Consider the following 21,511-nt stretch of genomic DNA (forward strand, 5'->3'; position numbering starts at 1 on the left):
ATATTTGACATTTCTAATTATTGAGTTCTCCTAAATTTATCTCAAAATTACAAAATATAATATTTCAATTTGATATATAACTAATAATCATAAGATAAATTGTATTAGCAGTGTCATTTACATTTTCTAGAATATTTTAAGAATCTAGCCTACTTGTTCTTCATCTATTTAACAGAAATATAAACTAATCAAATCAAAGTCTCCTTTTAAAAAAATCAAATCAAAGTCTAATTCTATATAATTATAAATTTAAATTATTTAATTAAAACATATATCAAATTATATTATAATTTGGCGTAGAAGAAGATGCTCTTAATTGTATATATAAATAAATAAGATACTTTCATTAATTAGTATATTTTTGTATATTAAAGAAATTGTGGATATTATATATTGACACCAAGAGGCTTGTAAATTATTAACAGAAGCTTGTCCATTCTTAACAGAAAACATATTTAGCTTCATAAGTTAACCAAATAAAAAAAAAATTAGTTTCATTAGTTAACCAAATAAAAAAGCAGGAAAGAACATACTCATGCAACACTTCTATTTCTATGTGTATACACTTCAACAAACCCTATCAAACTTGACGTCCAAGCAACCACCTGTTTATTTAGAAATATCCCTTCCCTTTTTCTCATTTCTAACATGATGAATAAACACTCTCTCTTTCACATCTCTATCTCAATATCAACAAAATTAATTCTAAATATTAACAAGAAAACAGTAAATTTGTTCAGCTAGTAACTGATCTGTAATAGGAACTCTCTAATTATCTATAAGGGGAGACGTTATAGTTTTTCATGGGCGAAGAATCCAGATAATAGAGATGGCATGGTGCAGTGAATCTCCGGGCAGGGACGAACATGCCCTGGTGACAATGGGAAGAAACCAAACTCTAACCTGTCCTTCTTGTAACCATAGCATACCACTCCAAGATCAGGTAACCTTATTCATATTGTTAGATTATTTACTCTTTTATATAACATAGATATAAAAATACCTTCACATTCTCTGATCACAAAACTTTATACTATAACCAAGAATGGGAGAAAGAGAGTTAAGAGTCCAAACCATGAAGGTGTTCTGTGGCGGAACTAATCAAGTAGAGGGCTAACCAAAACTACACCTCGATCAAACTCCAAAATTTAATAGATTTTCTTTGTTAAATTCATAATTTTTAGTATAAAAAAAATATATTAAATAATTCAATCCCCAGCTGATTTGCAAAACTTAGTGTTATAAAGGAAGGACAATAACCTTTGCCACTAGCTAGATTTTTCTGATTGCTGAACTGAACTGTTTATCAATCTGTTAATGTGTAAAATAATTTGTTTGATTAAAATTAATTTAGGTGGGAGTTCAACATCTGCCAGGACTACCAGCTGGAGTGAAATTCGATCCATCTGATCAAGTGATTCTTGAGCATTTAGAAGCAAAGGTGTTACATGAGAGTCAGAAGCTTCATCCTCTAATTGATAAATTTATTCCGACCCTTGAAGGAGAAAATGGAATCTGTAATACCCATCCTGATAAATTACCAGGTGATCGATCTTAATTATACTTTCTAAAGAACTCCATGACAAAAAGTGGTATGGTTTTGTTGTTCCTTCTGTGTAACACAAGGAACATAAAAGTCTTAATTAGTGTGCAATTATAGCGTGAGGGACACTCACACTCAATAGAGTACTCTACAATAAAAAACTTACAAAACATCTCCCCTTTTTTTTCTTTTTCCTTGTCTAATATATGTTCAAGAAGTTACTTCTTTTTTCTTTTGTTTACCCCTTTTTTTTTCTCAGCTGTCTTAATCAAATCATTCATATGCTTTTTCGCTCATTCAAATATTATTAATTTACTAATTTACACACATTCTTTTGATTATACACTTTTGATTAAGAGATCCTGTAAACCAGATATATCTACTCCCTCCGTCCCTCTCAATTGTTTACATTAGCGGACAAGATTCGCCACGCAATTTAATGTTCTCATAAAATATAGTCTAATACGTTATTCGAACATTTTTTTTCTGAATAAAAGTTTATTGTTTAAATTTTTATACAGGAAAGAAAAAAATATTGAAAATAAGTTTCGGAACTATGTTTTATATACGTCTTAAAATGCGTGCTGAGCAATGAAAGAAACCATAAAGAAATGAGAGGAAGTAAGGGAGTATTACATGTATGCTTGAAATGAGAAGTTTCAGAAAATGATTCTGTGGTGCAGGAGTGAACAAAGATGGTCAAATTCGACACTTCTTTCACCGGCCACTGAAAGCATACACAACAGGGACTCGAAAACGAAGAAAAGTGCACACAGATGAAGAGGGTGGAGAAACAAGGTGGCACAAAACAGGAAAGACAAGACCGGTTTTCGTGGATGGAGTTTTGAAAGGTTTCAAGAAAATACTAGTACTTTACACAAACTACGGGAGACAAAAGAAGCCGGAAAAGACTAATTGGGTGATGCATCAATATCATCTTGGTGATAATGAGGAGGAGAAAGATGGAGAGTTAGTTGTTTCTAAAGTTTTTTACCAAACACAACCTAGACAATGCCCAGGCTCAAGTGTTAAAGCCACTGATAACGAGTCACCAAGCCGTTTAATTAGGCAAGATCTTGATCATGATTTCTCGATGAAGAACTCGGGTTTGATCGAGTTTTATAACCCTAGTTTCATCTCTTACAATAACAATGTTGGAGGCCAAAATAGAGAAATGGTCCAGCCTCAGTTGATACCAAACTTAACTCGTAATAATCTTCAAATAGGTGCAAATTACAAAGTTGGAGATGCAGGTAGCAGCTAACAAGGACTCCTTGAACGTACAAGATCACTACAAGGTAAAACGTATATGTTTGTTTGGTGGTTAAGTGCTTTTCTTTAGTTTTTGTATTCGGTAATGTATAAAGGAAGGGAAACATAATTACCCGACTTGCATGACTAATGTAATATAACAGTAGCAATAACCATGCATGTGTTCACCGTGAATTAATTGTATGTATAATTTCATTTTTTTACTTGATCAACTATTATGTTAAGTTATACTATATTATACTTGTGGAGTTATAGGCCTGTGAAAAAACAATTACAACTACTAGGTTTTGTGTTGGTAGTGAACAACACTTAAAGAGTAACTTTCATTGGTAGGCTTGAATATGTAACTATGAACATCTTGTAATCATCTCTCTCCGTGAACTTCACCTTCCTCTAGATGCTTATTGAAGAAACTGATTTACAATGTTGTTGACAAATAATATAAAGTACTTTTTTATATAAATTTAATCAACATGTAAGTCAGGCTAGCGTAACTCCCACTACAACCTATTTTCGGATAACTTACTATGCATCTTTCATGTTGCTCAACTTACGACAGAAAGTAGAATTTCACCGTAAGTTTTTATGACGGAAATCCAATCCGTCGTAAATTCACTTATTTCAAAAAAAATTCCTATTTAAAAAATAATCAAAAAGTTCCAGGGTGACATTTTTGTGTTGGAACTTACGACTTTGGTAGTAAATTTTACTTATTTAAATATTTTTTCTTAATTAAAAATATAATAATAAAACGTTCATGTCTTGAAAACGATACCGTTTTTGTATTGGAACTTACGCCAATTATTATATCCCATCATAAATTCACTAATTTAAGATTAAACGAAACATGACTATTTTTCAAAAAATAATTTTTGGATCACACATTTTTTATATGTTTTATCGTGATTCATCTGCTTGTTCTATTGCTACAAGGTTTTCACGACAAAAGATATTACAAGTTCCAAAAATATAAAATTTAAATTTAAGACAAAAATATCATATCGTAAGTTCAAGTTTTTCTCCCGAACTTGCGACGAATGTTCATAACATTCATTGGTAGTTATCTTACGACCGAAAGTTTGGTTATAAATTCTTGATCTTATGATGAACTACGCGTCATAAGTTTAGATATTATTTTAGTGAAATTATGGGTCCCATTAGATAAAACTTGCGACGCTTAAACACACTTACGGCCATGAAGGAAAATTGTGATGTTTTCTTCCTATGAAAACTACGTTCAAATAAATATCATGAAATATACAAAAACATCGTCAACTATAAACAAATTTGATTGAACATATCTCACAATTCCGTATTAATTGTTAAATTATTTGAATGTAACATGTTTAAGTATGTTGATCTTGTAATATTTTATTATAGTGTTCTTTAAATGTCTTATTATATAATTCTTGTAATATTTTTCTTCTAATTATGTAATGTACTTTAATTATGAATAAAAAGGTTATTGAAATTCAATTAATTATTTATCTGTTTGAATTATATTTATTTATTTAACTTATTTATATATTTATTAAAATGAAGTATACTTCTATTTATACTAAGATATTTATAATTATATATTATAGTTACAAAATATATTATAAAAATATAAGATTTTGATAAAACCCCATATTATAAATGGAAGTGGACTCATGTATATAAACGACAACATTTTTTGGATTTTTGGAATTCCAAATTCATCCTGGATGATGCTTATACACCAATATAAGGATCCCCGCCTAAATTAGACTGGGGCTGTGTCAAAGATATTGTAGTTTGGAGGCTGTGTCAAAGATATTGTAGTTTGGACACTAAATTATTGTCCAAGCATTTCAGTTGTGGATAATGGATCATGCAGTTTGGGCGATAAAATGATCTGAGTGATACCAGGATCAAGTATATCGGATCATATGATTTTTAACTTGTGTAGATTCGAGTCTGGGATCATTTTATTCGGATATAAGTTTATCCCATATATTTGAGATCCAAGCTTAATTTTTATGTCAAATTTAGATCGTTTCCAAAACGAAAATGAGACGTGTATCATATTTAAGCAAGATATAAGCCAAGAACCCGAATAGTCCATATCGATTGATAGCGCTACATGCAGTTGCAAGTGAAAGGGTGATCGGGACACATTCAGATCTAAGATAATTTTCAATCAAGCAAATGTAAAATCCTTCTTAATACCACTCCAAGATTACTCTTGTAAACGTACTTTACTACTTTGCAAATAAAAATTCCATCAATAAAAGTACATGGTTAACTATTTCAACATCCGGACTTGCACACCAAGTTTCTTCTAGATACCAACACAAGAGAAAGGAAACTTCATACAACAGAACATTAATACCACAAGATAACAGAATATAAGTTCCAAGGGGCTGCATACTAAAAACCCGCATTTAAACTTTCACGAAGGCCAAAGAACTCTCAAGTGATTAATGAGGAGAAAATTTACGTGTTCTGGTGTAATATACTGCCTACTTCTCAACCACTGGGTGAATTAGAGTCTTCCTTACAAAGCCCATAATGTAAAATCTATTACTTTTGAAGCACGAATTTCTCATAGAGAGCAACAAAGTCCTTCTTGGTTGGATTCTTTAGCTCGAGCACCTCAGCACCGAAATTATGTTTAGTAAGCTCCTGTTTAAGTTTCAGGACAGTGAACTTAGTGTAGTCTTCGGTACTGGTTTGTTGGCTATTACTCACTTCTTCACCCCCGAAAATGGAACCACCATCTTCAGGTGTTTTTAGAGGGCTAGTTGTACTTCTCGTTCGTTTGTTTCCTCTTGATTTTCTGTCGTTGAGATCCACATCATGGACAGATTCCATACCCCCTTCATAGTCATCAACTCTCACTCTTTTCCCACGGGAAGCAGTTTTGAGTTTGCTATCCAACGCTGTTTCATTGAGGCGAACTGTGGTCATCTGCTGCTGAAGTAAATCCAATTTACCTTGTGTAGCTTGCAGCTGAACAGAGAGTGATTCCGCCCTGTTAGTTGCCTCCGCACGTGCTGCGCGTTCAGTCTCCAGAAGACTCTCAAGGACTTGAACAGTATCTGCCCTTTGTTCATTGTTTGATTTCAATAGTGACTCTATTTCAGTCTCCCTTTCTTCAACCCTTGCTTCCAGTATTGCAACTTTAGATACAGCTTCCATCTCGGCAACTCTGTACCTCTCTAATTCATCAGTAAGATGTGCTTTTTGCCTTTCCAAACTATCGAGATGCCTCTCAGCCCTCTCAATTTGATTCTGTCTTTCCATAGCTGCCCTCTGAGCATCACTTTTCTCTTTTTGGGCAGTAACCGCCTCAGCTCGTGCTTTGTCGGCCAACTCAGTAGCCCGTTTAGCTTCTTTCTCCGCATCTTTGCATCTTTTCTGGACCTCCTCAAACCGATTAAATTCAGAGCGGTACTTCTCTTCAAGAAAAACTTTTTCCTGTTCCATAATTCTAGCCTCCCTTTCAAAAGACTGTGCAGTTGCATTCAAGCTTTCCAGTTTTTCACTCAAGTCCCTAATTTCATGTTTAAGACTAACAATCTCCACATCATAGCTTTTAATTTTTGATTCTGCAGCCTGCAAAGAGAAAATTAATGCCTACATGAGCATATACATTGATTCAGGCAGTTTTTCTATTAATATAATTTAAAACAGCCAGGTTGAGAATAATTTGCTGTTTAACATATAATGACCTCCTATCTGTAAAAATATACTGTAGATACTTATTAAATGTGACATCATTTATAGCTTTTTTTCCCTTGGGAGGGGGGTGGATGATTTCCTTAAACATCTTCATAATTCTAAACAGATTCAAAATTATATTGTTAATTCCTGACAAAAAAAATTATATTATTAATTCGTGAGTCAACTCAGCAAATAGTATCGGCGAAATGATAAACATGATTTTCTACACTTCCCGTTCATGGGCCAGCATTTACCTACTATGTTTTTCCACAAGTGTAGCTAATGCAGGCTAAGGTGCAAACAGTACCATGAACTAGAATATTAACACTTCTCCTAGCAACCAGAAAAATGCAGCTGCATGTCTGTAAAGAAAGCAGCAAAAACCTAACCTTCATCTCCAAACTTAAAGTTGTTAATCTCTGTTCAGCACGTTCAATCTTTACTGCCTTATCTTTAATTTCCTCTTCCTGCAATTCAATTAATAAACAACAATAGCAGAAACACTTAATTTCTTGCAAGGTACAAATTGATATGTAAAGAATACATTTTTGTCTGCAACTCTACATGACTCGAGGAGAAAAAATTCACCTTATCAGCAAGTACCACAGAAAATTCATCTCTCAAAGCATCTTCCCTCAGTTGGGTTTGTTTGTTTGAACGTTCTTGCACAGCTGCTGCCTTCTCGAGAGCATTTTTTGCTTCTCTAACAGCAATGTCGTACTTTCTTTTCCACTCTCCTGCCTCGTCTTGAGCTGATCTACTTTGTTCCTGAGCAGCAGCCAATCTTGCCTCAGCAGCACTGCTCCTGGACCTAAGAATAGCAAGTTCAGAAGTAGCTTGGTCCTCCTCTGCTTTCTGCTTTGATAGAAGGTTTTCATACTTTCTTTTCCATTCCATTCCATCATGCCGAGCTATATCGACAGCCTTTGATAAGCTAGAACATCTCTCTTCTAATGAGCTACATTTGCTCTGCAAATTGGAAATGCGGTTCATGTAGTCATCCGAGATCCTCTTCTTGTCAGTTATAGCATCCTCGTACCTTTTCAAGTATTCAGATTTATACTTTTCACTAGCTTCTAGTTGCTTGTTAAGTAATCCCATTTTATCTTCAATTGAGCGGCACTTCAACATAATTGTACTCTTTTCAGATCCAATACGATCTAGTTGCTTCTTGATGAGGTCAAGAACTGGACCTTCTAAACTGAAGAGATCCAAAAAAAAAAAAATTGAACACATGAACTAGAGAAGATACGAGCAAGATACCATCATAGCATAATTAAAAGAGAAGCAAAGACAAAGCATAATTGTACTCTTTTAGCAAGACACTAACTAAAAGAGAAGATACGAGCAAGGACTGTTCAGGGTGGAGGAATAAAGTTACAGAAGGAAAACACTTGGAATTGCAAACAGAAATTGATTTTAAGACGATCATAGCATAATTGAAAAACCATGCACACATATATGCAGATGTTAGTCGTCCAACAAATAGCAAAGACAAACAATTACATCTGGAAGCCATGTCGGTCAGCTGTTAGTCTAGAGTGTCAATCGTGTCATGCCGTGTACTTTCGTGTCGTTTATTTTCGTGTTCCGTGTACTTGAAGGTGAAACCCATATCCGACCCGTTTAGGATTCGTATACCTAATCTCAAATCCATATCCGTTTCAAAACGTGTCGTGTAGTTTTCATGTACATATAATATAAATATAATAATATATTTTAATTAAATATATTTTAAAATTACATTTTTATGTATTATTTCATGAAATATATATCAATCTTTATATTTGCATACAATTATGTACAAATTTTGTACATGTATATTATATATATATATAAACAAAAACACACACACACACACAAATATACACAGACACACACACACACACATATACCATTGTTGTTGAGTCGCTCAACTAGTCGTCGACTAGTCGAGCAGTCGGTAGGAAGGGGCAGGTCGACTAGGAAAATGTTAGTGTTTTGCCCGACTTGTGATCGACTGGGTCGACTAGTCGGGTCAACTGGAAGACCCAGTCGGTCGACTAGACTATAATATCAAGAAAAACAAAAGCCTAGTAACCCAATTGCATAAATAATCACATCCAGTTGTGTTAAAACCTAAAAACGAAAGCCCAGCACTCCTTAAGTCGATTCCAAGCCGTTTCACTCGCAGTTAGTCGCTGTTACTTCAATTGAAGCTTCTCCAACTCCGATTCCCTTCGATCTCTTCTTCTCTCCAAGTAAACTCTTCATCCTTTCATCTTATACACATACACACACACTAACTATTTCAATATTTATATCGTGTACTTTCTTGTATATAAAATGAAAACCCATATCCGACACTAAATTCACCGTGTACTTTCGTGTTCATGTACCAAAAATTGAAACCCAAACACTAACTTTTCGTGTCGTGTACCAAATTGCCAGGTCTATCTTAGTCTGATATTCTCAAAGAAAACCAGCAAAATAAAATATACTAACCTTTGTTGCAAGAATATAGTCCACTTCCGCCATTTCTCTGGACCATGAGAGGAGGCTTCATATTTAGTAAGAAGGCCTTCTAAAACCTGTATGCAGTTATTAAGGGAAATGTATCAGACTTAAGTAAGATGCATGTGTTACAATCTAACTAAAAAAAGATGTGAGAAATTATTATTATTACAGATAGTGACCCCTGACATATAGACTTCAAAACCACATGCAACTTCAAATATAGCAACCTAAGTCGGTCATATCTGAATAATTTATTTGCTAATCAAAATGTTGAATATAATTGACCATACTTGCTCTTGAGTAAAATTTACCCAACGCACGTGGTTTCAATAGATTACAAAGTAACATATATATTCTTTACACAAACCATATCCTTGCTCCAAATGCTAACAATCATTTTGACATGGATGTTGGCATGCCATGTACAATATGTGTTATATGACTATACTGCTAAACTAGTTATAACTGCTGTTATGTGATAAGTGCATGCATACTTAAGCGAGGGTGCACGTGTGCAATGTATATATGGAAAACAAAATGAAACAAGAAACAGAAGTGTGAGCTATGTAAGAGGAACTAGATAAAATGGCTGGCTTGTTTATAAGTGTAAAAGAAATTAAGATCAATTGAACTCCAAGGGTGTATCTCTACATGGGCACTACCTTGATGACATTATCTACTTTGGCATCAGGAGCATTGCAAGCTGTTCTCAGTTCCCTTTCCATACTCTGTATCGCATTCGAACATTGCAAGTATGCCTCCCTGTAAGCGTCCTTTTTGTAATCCTGCATAGTAAGCCACATATCTGAGTTTAAATAACCGATTACAAGTAGATTTTGGTCAAGATATACGAAAAGAATGTGTCATGTATGATTTGGAATGTAAAGTTTCTCATGCATGTTCTAGGCATTTGTCAAAGACGGAAGCAGAATAGAATCCATCATAAGAAACCATGAGCATCAAGCAATGGTCTATTGCTACTTCCTCTGTGGATTTTGGTCTCTCTTAGTATAAATGATCACAACCAAAGAACACAGGGTTTAGATTCACCAATAAAACTTTTAAAAGCCGAAAACTGAGTGCTCACAGAACTACAATATTGTTGCTGAGTTGTTGTGGGGATCTTTAAGAATCTTGGGTTGGTGCAGACATACAAATTTAAGATTTAAGGGGATAATTTTTGTGTCAACCAGGTAAGGAAAATGTTAAAAACTCACAAGGCAACTTCTCTATCTGTACTAAGTGAAGACAAAATTTTCAAAAAAATAAAGATTAGTTGCAAATCTGAACATAAATGTAAACATTAGATCCAGAAAGGAATCGACAATTTCGCTTTTGCAAAGTCAACAAAGACTGTATAGATCATAAAAATAATGTCAGATATACAGGACTTGTTATTATTAAATTTCCAAAAATGTGATTATAGTGTATCAACAAGCTCAAAAAGCGCACGCAAAAAGAATACCTCAAATGCCTTCTTCAAAAACTGTTGCAAACGCATTTCATGTTTCTGCCTGGTAGCACCTGCCCCAACAGCAGTCGCATCAAATGCATCCATCGATTTGCGGACAGCTACTTCATGTGCTTCTCTCAATGAAGCCTATATACATTCAACAGTCGAGAAAAATTTGTGAAGTTTGAACACAAGTTGAGAATTTAAAAGTAGAGGAGGAAGAACATACTTCCTCTGGAGGTATTGAGCGGTCGAAGGTTGACATATACACTTCAGCAGCTAAATCATATGCTCTCTGACACTCTGCTTCCTCTACGTTCTGTGGAACTTAAATAGGTAAAACACAGTTGTGGAAAAAATACCACTTCCTAGTTCCTATGCAGTGTCAGATTGTATAGTTTTCTTAGAGGAAAAAAACCAACTTATGAAAAGAAAAAAAATTAAAGAAATGACCATGTCATTTTATCTCTTTCTTGTAACAAAAATGTTGAGCCCTTAGCAAATAAAATGACAGCAGAAATAAATACATCATACTTAAACAACTACACACATAAATAACAAACACAATTTTGTAGACTTTGTAAAATGCTTCGTATAGTCTCCTGTCAATAAAAAAATAGAGCCAAACTAAAATAGCTTGATCAATGATCTGAAACCGCATTCATGTGTGTATAACCGCGTTAGGAACTCCCTAAATGCCTAGGAATTTTGTTCAGTGATAAAGTAGGTTAGGCAACCACTAAAAATCATTACCACTTATGCACACAACAATTTCTGAAAAATCTGTACACTTCTTTCTAAATTTCAATAAGCAGTTAACCACTTTCTTCAATTTTTATTACTAAAAATTATAATTTTGTAGGGTGAGAGGGGAGGCTATCAATCTTTACGACATGACAGTTATCCCAAGATACATACAGGGTACGAAATTAGACAACAGTAAAATTTTGGTGATAAAAGTTTCTTAAATCACAAAGGGTAAGGAAATACATAACTATTTTTAAGGGACAATCTAATGCATCAAGACAGATTATCTTTCAATATTATGTGCTGCTATGCTTGTTAAATATTTTGCAGGTACGTGCAAATATATTAACGGGTCCACTAATTTTACTTAATGTGCGACAAGATTAATCTAATTGATCTTACAAGCAAACTGATAATGACCGGAACATCACACTTCAAAAGGCCCGAATGTCCATCGGTGTTTCACTGGATATTTTGATCGGAACTTAACTGAATAAATTATCAGGTAGAGGCAATTTTCAGATTTTCATCTTATCAAGTGAAAAAGTTGATTTGTTTATAACTTATATAGTACAGATTTTGAACTGAACTGGCCATAGTAAAATATAATATGTGAGTATGACAACACCACTTCCAAGCTCAACCTATTGGCACTATTCGCTTATGCCAACGTTGTAACATATGCAATGTAGTTCCTGACTTTTCTTTTCTGGCCTTGCAAATAATATTGACATTGTGAAGGATTATCTGAAGAAAATAACTCTTGTTTCTAAACCATACATAAGATGTAAAAGTTATTACTAAAACCAAATTTGTTCTTACTACTCAGAATATATAAATTTGTAATTAAACTTTACTCTTGTACTTCAGAAATCAACACCATAATGAATTTTAGTTCCATTTCGGCTTATCGCTTCTACTTTTCCTTTTTAATAGAATAATAATTTGCGGTAGTATCATATACGAATTACATTAGGCAAGAATGCATTGATTGATGAAAATAAGAAATACGAAATATAGTTGCGACAAATTAAATGATCCCACAGAACTTGTAAATATAGCTTTGGTGGGTAATTCTGGTAGAATCAAGCACGGAATTGTCATTTTCCCATTTGATCTCCTCTTGCTTCAGATATCAGAATACACTCAAACTTTATGAAAGGCATCTCAATAAGTTCTATAAACATTAGTTCAATTTTTCCTGGTATAAATTTCCATTATGATAAGCAGAACCTCTTTAAGTAATGTATTAAATATTTATTATTCGGTTTTTACTTGGCAAGTTAAATATTTCCATTTTATAATAAGCAGAGCCCCATCACACACTTTATTTAAATATATAATATGTCCCTTGTGAAGCAATTAGTGACAATAAAGACTCACACCAACTCATGCTCCCATGTTGTACAACAAAGAGCGTATATGCCACACCACACATTTGTAGTATAGAAACAAGACCAACCTGCCATGAGGATGTTATAGTTGGCACAACGCCTTTGTTAAGTGCATCTAGGTATGACTGAGTGATCCGGGCAAAAATAGGTCCAGTCATTACTGTGCCACCTACTTGTTTTGGCCTAGTTCTCTCAAAAATAAATTTTGTCAGAGCATCTAAACCAGATCGGAATTCAGGCCTTAAATTTTTAACCTGCATGTAAAAAGAAATTTTCACCATAAAAAACTATAAAATCAAAGTCCAAGGAAAACTTTTGCATGAGAGAAAAGCGACAAAAGAAAAGTGCTGGTTGAAATACCACAAGGGCATGTACTTACTGGAATTTGATCGAGCTTCTGGAGCTCATTCTCGTTGCTCAAAGGACGTACAAGGGGAAAACATTCTCTGTCTGGAAAAAGTGCTCGAATGGATTCTCTGATCTAGTTATTATCATGAAATAGAAATTGACCATCATTATACATGTAAAAAAACAGCATTTTAACCATCATAGCTACATTTCCAGAAAATATTAAAGATTCATCCAAATCAGGTTCCATATACTGCTACTGAAGTAAATAATTTACATAAATCAATCAAGCATTTCATTTACTATAGAAGACTGGACAGATTAATACAAACATGTATTTATATCAACATATAATATAAATCTTGATGTCCAACCTCATTTTTTGCAGCCACGTCTCTCTTACTACCTTGAACTGGCCTCAAAGCAATCTCTAGGTAGTCACGAGGTGTTATTCTCCTATTATCTTCCACCAAATCCAGGTAAAAGTCCTGCAAGCACAAGAGCTAAGTCTAGAAATAGATGGATCATCAGCAATGAACATGCAAGGAAGTAGAGGAGCATGTCCATTGAGTTATAGAGGAGGAAAATTATTGAACAAATTTTGAGAACAATAAGGTGAGCAAGTGGGTGTACAGGTATACACAGAATACGTTTATATGAACAATAGAACCTTACCCTTAAGAGCCAAACAAAAATAGGGGAAAACTGGCCAATCTCAGAAGCACTACTCTTTTCTCCAGAGGCTCTAACACGTATACGTTTACTCATTTCAGTAACGAGAGATAGACGATCAAGAGCAGCTTCATCAATTCCACCCATCTGATAAGGATAAACTTTGTATAAGAAAATTAGAAACTAGATCCCATGGTATGAAAAATTTTCAAGTAAATAACACATAAATATATAGCATATGCTTAATATAACTTTTATATACCTGGTTATATATGAACATGCTCGACAATAATACAGCCAATGAAAATATCTGTGTGCTGTAAGTACCCTGCCAAAGAACACAAGAAAAGAGAAGGTTGAATGATTAGATAACAGAAATCCAAAAGAAAAGAAATAGTCAGAAAAGTACTAGAGGGGTAAAACAGGAATCTAGCTAAATTGCCACAACCATATATAGGAATAATGAAAATGAGAATGTCAAAAGGTTTTTTTAGATCAGCACAAATCTTAACCAACACTGGAACCAAACACAAGCAAAATGTAAATATTAATCAGATTTTATAAAGCTAACCGTTTGATCATAAGCATCAATCCCTTCACTGTCTAGCAATAGGAGGTTGTAGACGGTGCCATCAAGAGCAGTCCTCCTAATAGGAGTACTCCACAGCCAAAGACCTTTTGTACATGGTCGATGAGTTGCGGCCACTTGAAACCCACTGCTTTGTCCAAGAAGCTACAACACGAAAATTGCAGCAGCATGGTCAAGTAAAGATTTCAGAATACTCTATTATATTCCATATTTTGGAATAAAATACACATTATTAATATGTGTGTGTGTGTGTGTTTCTTTTCTTGCTAGTTTTTTAGGAACAACATCTGGTTATATAGGAGAGATATATATTAAAACCAAATACCTTATAATATATAAGTTCGTACATACATTTTTTAAACCATTAGTAAATCCTAAAATGGGGTTGCATCCTATAACATTCAACCAATGAACAGCAAACCAATTATGATGCAAATGTAATCCAAGTTATCTAGCCTTTAAAATTCAAATTTCATTCCAAGACATGATTGAAAGCTCAAACACTAACACAGAAGATAATTAATCCAAAAATCAATCATTTAATATTTTGAAGAGGGCAACTAAAATTACAGATCAAGCTTTAGTGACAACTCTTAGCAATATATTTTCTACTGATCCACAGCCACGTAATTTAACATAACTAAACATTGTTCAAACCAAAATAGAATGACAACACCCAGACATGCCTGTACCAGACAGTGATAATTTCTATGCCAGAACTACATCTAGAACATCATAAATTTATGGCATTCTTCTAATAACTCGCTTGTTAACTCTGTATAAAGTTTCAACACTTGCACAGATCAGATCAATGTCTAATGTTTCAAATTAACCAAAATTTCTTATGCATTTAAATGCAATCAATCAAATCTTCCACGAGCAAGATGTTAAAAGTTTATATCCGTAACAATCAGATACAATTGTTTTAAGCTGAGCAAATTACGCCACATATAGGCGTAATTTTTAACCATTTTCCCTCCAACCTTCATCATAAAAATATAGGCTCCCTCGTGTTCATTTACTATTCTCTCATACATTCTTCTTTCTCCACAAAATTTCTTTAATTTTTCATTCCATTCTCTCCCTATTCTATTCCATGCAAGTAAACACAACCTGAGATTCTTAAAATCCTGTTATTTATTGATTACATCATTTATATTTTTTCTATGTATGCATATCAATTTTAGTTCCGAAAGTATATAATTCCATAAAAACTGTGGATGGAAAATTTATACAACATATAGACTTAAAACAAACAACAAAACTTTGTCTTATATATCATCATCAAACTAATGGATTTATCATATTTATCCTCAATAAGATCAATAGCCACCTGTAGGGACAAATACAGCAAATAACTACTACATGAATGAGACCTTACCTTAAATTCGTAATCCTGACTTCCACAGATACCATTACGTACTAGTATATCCTCGTCATATAATATATACATAACTCATAAGCTATACATTATCAATTAAATTGTTTGCAACAACTTCACAAATTTGGCCTCTAAGACATGCACTGCAATGCCTCTAAAACATTTACTTATTTATAAATAAAACCTCAAACATTGTGCCCTAAACCCCTAACAAAACCAAAACTCACACGAACTTAAAACAAAAACTAAATCAAACATTACAAAATTATAATTTATTAATTAATCAAATACCTAAACCCTAGCTTTCTACTCCATCAAAATACAATTTTTCGAGACACGAAAGCAAGAAACCTGGTTCAAGATGAAGCTTTTGCCTTGTCGAGCGCGACCGCAGACCGAAACAACACCAACAGGCTCCTTGAGCAGTTGAAGCACAGCAACTGCCTCCGGATCCATCTTGAACTTCCCATTCTCGTCGCAATAGACGAGGCGAATCGCTCTCGGAGGGCCTGAAGGCACCGCCGGCGTGGCGGTGTAAGGTGAATACGGCGGCGGCTCCGCCGAGTCCGGCGACTGCGAGTCGGTGGCGCCTCTATTGAAGAATCGGAGCATATTTTGGAGAGTGTGCCTGAAAGAAGGGAAGGGGTGTCTGGGAAAAGTTTAAAAGAGGGGTGCTTGAGTATTTTTGTTCTGTGTTTTTTTTTAAATCAAGTATTTTTGTTTTGTGTTCTTTTTATGTTTCACTTATTTTATATTCTTGTAGAACAAAGTTCCATGTAGTCCACATATTTACTGTAGTACCGTAGACCACGTATGTTCTGCAAATATAAAATGGCATAAAAACATTGCAAAATGTGTTATTTTGCAAATCATGTTCTATAAAAATCATTATTTTGTTAAAAATTTTGACAATCTTAAACATTCTACAAGTTAAATAATGAAAAACACATTATTCTGCAAAACATGTTAAGTTTGCAGAACACATTTACATATTACAGAACATATGTGTTCTACTTGTCGAACATAAATGATTTTCAATATTTTTCATGAAATAGTGATATTTATAGAATGTATTTTACAAAATAACAAGTTTCATACATTTTGCAATGTTTTTATGCCATTCTATAGTTGCAGAACATACGTGGTCTACGGTACTACAGTAAATATGTGGACTACATGGAACTTAACTCTATTTTTGTAAATGAACTTTTGGTTAAATATTAATATTTTATCTTACAAAAAAAATATTAATATTTTAAAAAATTATATATAGATATCAATAAAAATTCGAAATGAGTTGCTATTTCAGCTTCTAGCCGGTTTAACTTAAAAAAGTTATTGTTTACAAGTAAGTGTGAAAAAGATAACTTTTAATTTATATGTCTTAAAATTATTTTTGATATTTATCATTTATTAGATATATAGATTATTAAAATATTCTAAAATGATTTTTATGTTTTTCAAAAAAAAATTGGATTTTTTAATTTGGCGATTCTAACTTATAAGTCAGAAATTGACTCATAATTTTTACACAAACTATATGAATAAGTCGATTCTAACTTACAAAATCAGTTGACTCGTAGATTTTTTCTAAACAAATAAACTAATTCTCACTTATAAATCAAAATCTGGCAAAAGACTTTTTTGTCAAACATGCAAAATTTTATATGATTTATTTTTATGAAAAAAAAAGTTCATGATGAAGAAAAGTATATGAATTTGAAAGATTAAAAAAAATTGTTTCCTATTTAAATTTTTTGTTTACTTTTAAAAAGTTTTATTATGAATATGATCATATATATTAAATTGATTTTCTAAAAATATCTTTTTAGGAGTTTTAAAAACAAAAACAGGTTTATTTTACGGATACATGATTATTTCTAAAATTTTCAAAATTATTATTTGCATAGGAAACATCATATTTATGCAACTTATACTAAATGAATAAGCGAATATAATATAATTTTTTAGTCCTTTATATATATTATTTTAAAATTTAAATGGGACAAAGTGCACGAATTAAAAGAGACAGATCGACCAAATTTTCCTAACTCTAATGTATTTTACTTCAAGACTTACTTAAAGTCATCATTTAATTAGATGATAAATAAACAGCATTGTTAGGATTCACTTGATTTTGGTGATAACATAACATTTATTATTTTTTGTAATTTGCTTAAGTACTGTAACATTTATAGCTTAAAGTCCTGCATTTTTAGTAAACATCAACTGTAGAACACTGTAGTTTGCAGAATAAATTCTTGGGAATAAATTCAATGGAGACCACAAATTTTGGAGTCTTTAGAGACTACAAGATCCACCCGTTAAAAAATCTGACAATTAATGGACATGATTAAATATTCTTGTCCTGCATTTCTAGAAATATTCTTGTCCTGCATTTCTAGTAAACAACAATTGCAGAAAATTGTAGTTTGTAGAATAGATTCTTGGGATATCTTGGCTTCAGTTGCTGCAAGATCATCGACTTGAGTTTTAGTTTTAATTCAAATTTTTTTTTTTATAATTTACACTATTTCTGTCCTGCATTTCTAATAATGTAATATTAATAATTTGTCCCGCATATTTTTGATATATCTAAGTGTTATTTTGTCTTGCAACAAATTCAATTCGTTGCAGGACAATGACGATGAGTTCAGTGCCAAACATAGCAATGTCCAACCACATCTTTGTTTTGTATGCAGTTATTATTTTTATTTGTTAGGATTTCGGTGATTGAACATCAATATTATGGAATTATTATTTTATGTTATGCATGATTTAGAAGTACTACTTGTTGTTCAACGATTTCGATGTGTAGGACAGGATAGGGATAGAAACGAATGCGGAGGACAAATATCTGCAGCCCTTGAATGTGTAAAAAATGGATAATTGTGATTAAGTCTCTAAAGCCTCCAAAAAATATAGTCTCCATAGAACTTTCGTGTAGACACACACACACACACACCTTTCTCTGTCAGGGCATACACAAGCCTTGGCAACTGCGTCTACAATACTTTGTAATTACAAACTATGTATATAAAACTTTATGTATCTACCCTAGCTCTGAGTATACAAAGATCCGTTTATGTCTCTCTAGCACTAAACAAACTTGTATATTAATGGCAATAAAGAGTTTATATACTAAGTTGCCTATCAACTAAAATAACAATTGATAATTTCTTGTAGTTAAGAGCTACGTCCTTTTCTGTTAGCTAATAGTTTTCCATTAGTATTAATTTTCCTTCCTATAGCATATCTTCCCTTCCGTATAATTGATTTAACCTTATCGCCAAGACTTCATTAGTAGATTTAGCTTTCCAATTCTATAGCTTTATAGACCTTTTAGCATGCAGACTCTGGTAGCCTTACATACTATGGTCAGTAGACCTGAAAGATCATTATAGTAGACTCTAATCAGGCTCCTCATCGAATTCAGCTAAGTATGAAACTTCTCCTGCATAGAATATTACAATGATGAGTCTTTTTATTTCCAACATATAGATAGTATAAACTATACAGCTTCTACGCTAGAAATTGTTCTAATATTTGTACTATCATTACTTTTATTCCTAACAAGATATGTGTTAATGCTCTATTACTGTGGAACTTTAGTGTTCTAAATCATCAGGGCTGAAAGCTGAAAATTCGAGCCCTGGGTATTCGTTGTTGATGGAGCAAGGTAAAAGTGGTTGACGGACCACTAGTTGTGGTAGCTCTGGAACTAGGTCCTTAAATCGTGAACGAGGTATCAGCCCCTATAGTGGCAGACGACATCAAGGCCACTATAGCGGTAGTTGAAAGTTTTGTTCTAGAGGTTCATTGAGTGGATGATGGATTATGAATTTTAGATCATACGGTTCTTCGTGTTTTCGTCATGATTGTCATCGAATTCTCAAAAACTTTGCCAAATGTTACTAGACAAAATCTAGGTCTTCTTTTGTAACTAGGGTTGATGAGCATAGGGTTTCAATGACTGCTCCACTACCTCGGAATTAAATCGGGTTCTTACGAGATGCTTACGTAACTTTACTTTCTAAAAGAATCAAGCCAAAAAGGTAGTTCTAATAATGAGGAATTATGCCCTTCATATAGATATCTCAGTTCTTAGAGATTGAATAGAATTAGGTTCAATAATTATTCACTAGTGTTAATAGTCATCCAGGTTTCTAAGTGATAAAATTTCAATCTTTCCTGAAGCTTTCTTTTGATTTTTGAAGTCTTAAGGATTGGCCTTCACAAAGTCGGGCCTTGATGATTGATGATCAAAAGGCTCGTTACTAGGGGTGAGCAAAACCGAACCGGAACCGAAAAACCGGACCGAACCGTGTAAATTCGGTTCGGTTCGGTCCTAATTTTTTGAAAGTTCGGTCCATTCGGTCCGGACCGAATAGACCGAAATAAAGTTCGGTCCGGTCCGGTCCGAAAAAAAATATTTCGGTCCGGACCGAATAGACCGAATTGTCCAAAATATATATAATTTTAATTTATATTTATATTATATATGTATCTTATATGTTATAATTATAATATCTAGTTTGTAAATTTAATTATATGTATCTTTAATGAATTGGGGGTGATTAATTAATATGAAAATTTTAAAATAAATCATGAATTTTAGTTAAAAAATATAATATTTTTTTTATTTTTAAAATAATTTCGGTTCCTTCGGTCCGGACCGGACCGAACCGAATTATTTCGGTTCGGTCTGGACCGGACCGAACCGAATTATTTCGGTTCGGTCCGGTTTGGTACATTATAAAACTTCGGTCCGGTTCGGTCCGAAAAAAATCTAAACTTCGGTTCTCGGTCTATTCGGTTCGGTCCGGTTTTGGACCGAACCGACCAAATGCTCACCCCTACTCGTTACTAAGAGTTCAACTAACTATGTCAATGGACCATGTAATTAATAGTGAAAATGATTAATTAAATCGGACTTGGGCCTTAATAACTAGGCCTTCCTCTGTTTTGGACTATTTAATTCATCATATTTTACGGGCTACATTTTAGCCCATATTTCCTCGTATATGATGATATTTTAAAATCTAAATAAATGTTTTAATCCAAAATAATGTCATGAGCTGTCAGTAGAGCCCAAACTAATGCTTTGCTATAAATTAAGCAGCCCTAGATTTCTTTCCTTATAATCACCATTCTGATTTCAAGTTTTGTTGATTACAATTTACTTCCTAAGGTAATATACTCAACACTATTGTTTATTATGCGTATTGATATGTATATATATATTCATCATGTGATAATTGCTAATTGCTGGCCTATCGAATTGAATTTGAGATTTGAAGTTCAATTGAATTGTTTGAATGTTTGCTTGACTAGTTATAGTGTTGCGTTGAGTAGGATTTAGTATTCGTTTATCGAAACACATATAAAACAATGATGCTAACCCGGAGGCAATTGTTTTGATGCAAAGTTTAGAGGTTAGTTGTGATGAATTGGGGAAATTAAAATGTTTCAAAGATGAGTTGCTTTCTTTCAAATTACTTTCTAGTATATCATAATTGATCGAGATATGGGTACATTAATTCAATAGACACAACCTACATTACTCGAACTCGTCCACCGGTTTTAATTTAAGTAAGTAATTAAGAATTCTTCAGTGTGGAGTTTTGTTTAGTGTGGAATGTATGATTAGGAAGTTATCTATCCTAATTACTTTGCATAATAGATACTGTTAAGGTCTAGCTATCACACAATTATAGGTGTTCTTGTGACATACGTAGTAGCCAGTGTGAGCGTGTGTGTGTGTGTGTGTGTGTGTGTTTGTGTGTGTGTGTGTGTGTGTCCTAATTTGATGTAGAGAGGGGGAGTTGAATACGAACAATACTAAATTCTCGGTTTTAATTCGATTTTTGGAATTTTTTTTCATTTTATGTTTGTCCTTAATCGTAATTAAATGACACGACAAGTTCAG

At 33.3% G+C, this 21,511-nt stretch overlaps 2 protein-coding genes across 2 annotated transcripts; one reads left to right on the forward strand and one right to left on the reverse strand.

Annotated features, from left to right (window-relative positions):
- The first annotated feature begins 648 nt into the window (after positions 1-648).
- On the forward strand, positions 649-3,024 carry LOC108198828 (NAC domain-containing protein 73). The gene is made up of 3 exons (XM_017366605.2): positions 649-943; positions 1,355-1,544; positions 2,227-3,024. The coding sequence occupies exons 1-3, from the start codon at positions 830-832 to the stop codon at positions 2,805-2,807; spliced, it is 885 nt and encodes a 294-aa protein (XP_017222094.1). The 5' UTR covers positions 649-829; the 3' UTR covers positions 2,808-3,024.
- A 1,991-nt stretch (positions 3,025-5,015) lies between these two features.
- Positions 5,016-16,260, reverse strand: LOC108199415 (uncharacterized). Its single transcript, XM_017367218.1, has 14 exons — positions 15,934-16,260; positions 14,184-14,345; positions 13,875-13,940; positions 13,616-13,759; positions 13,315-13,428; positions 12,972-13,073; positions 12,661-12,846; positions 10,681-10,770; positions 10,464-10,598; positions 9,661-9,783; positions 8,987-9,072; positions 7,091-7,703; positions 6,892-6,969; positions 5,016-6,394 (listed from the first exon to the last, which is right to left on the reverse strand). Exons 1-14 carry the CDS (start codon positions 16,192-16,194, stop codon positions 5,360-5,362), a joined length of 3,195 nt encoding a protein of 1,064 aa, XP_017222707.1. The 5' UTR covers positions 16,195-16,260; the 3' UTR covers positions 5,016-5,359.
- Positions 16,261-21,511: the final 5,251 nt, after the last annotated feature.

This window comes from Daucus carota, chromosome 8 (genome assembly GCF_001625215.2).
Source record: "Daucus carota subsp. sativus chromosome 8, DH1 v3.0, whole genome shotgun sequence".
Lineage (NCBI taxonomy): Eukaryota > Viridiplantae > Streptophyta > Magnoliopsida > Apiales > Apiaceae > Daucus > Daucus carota.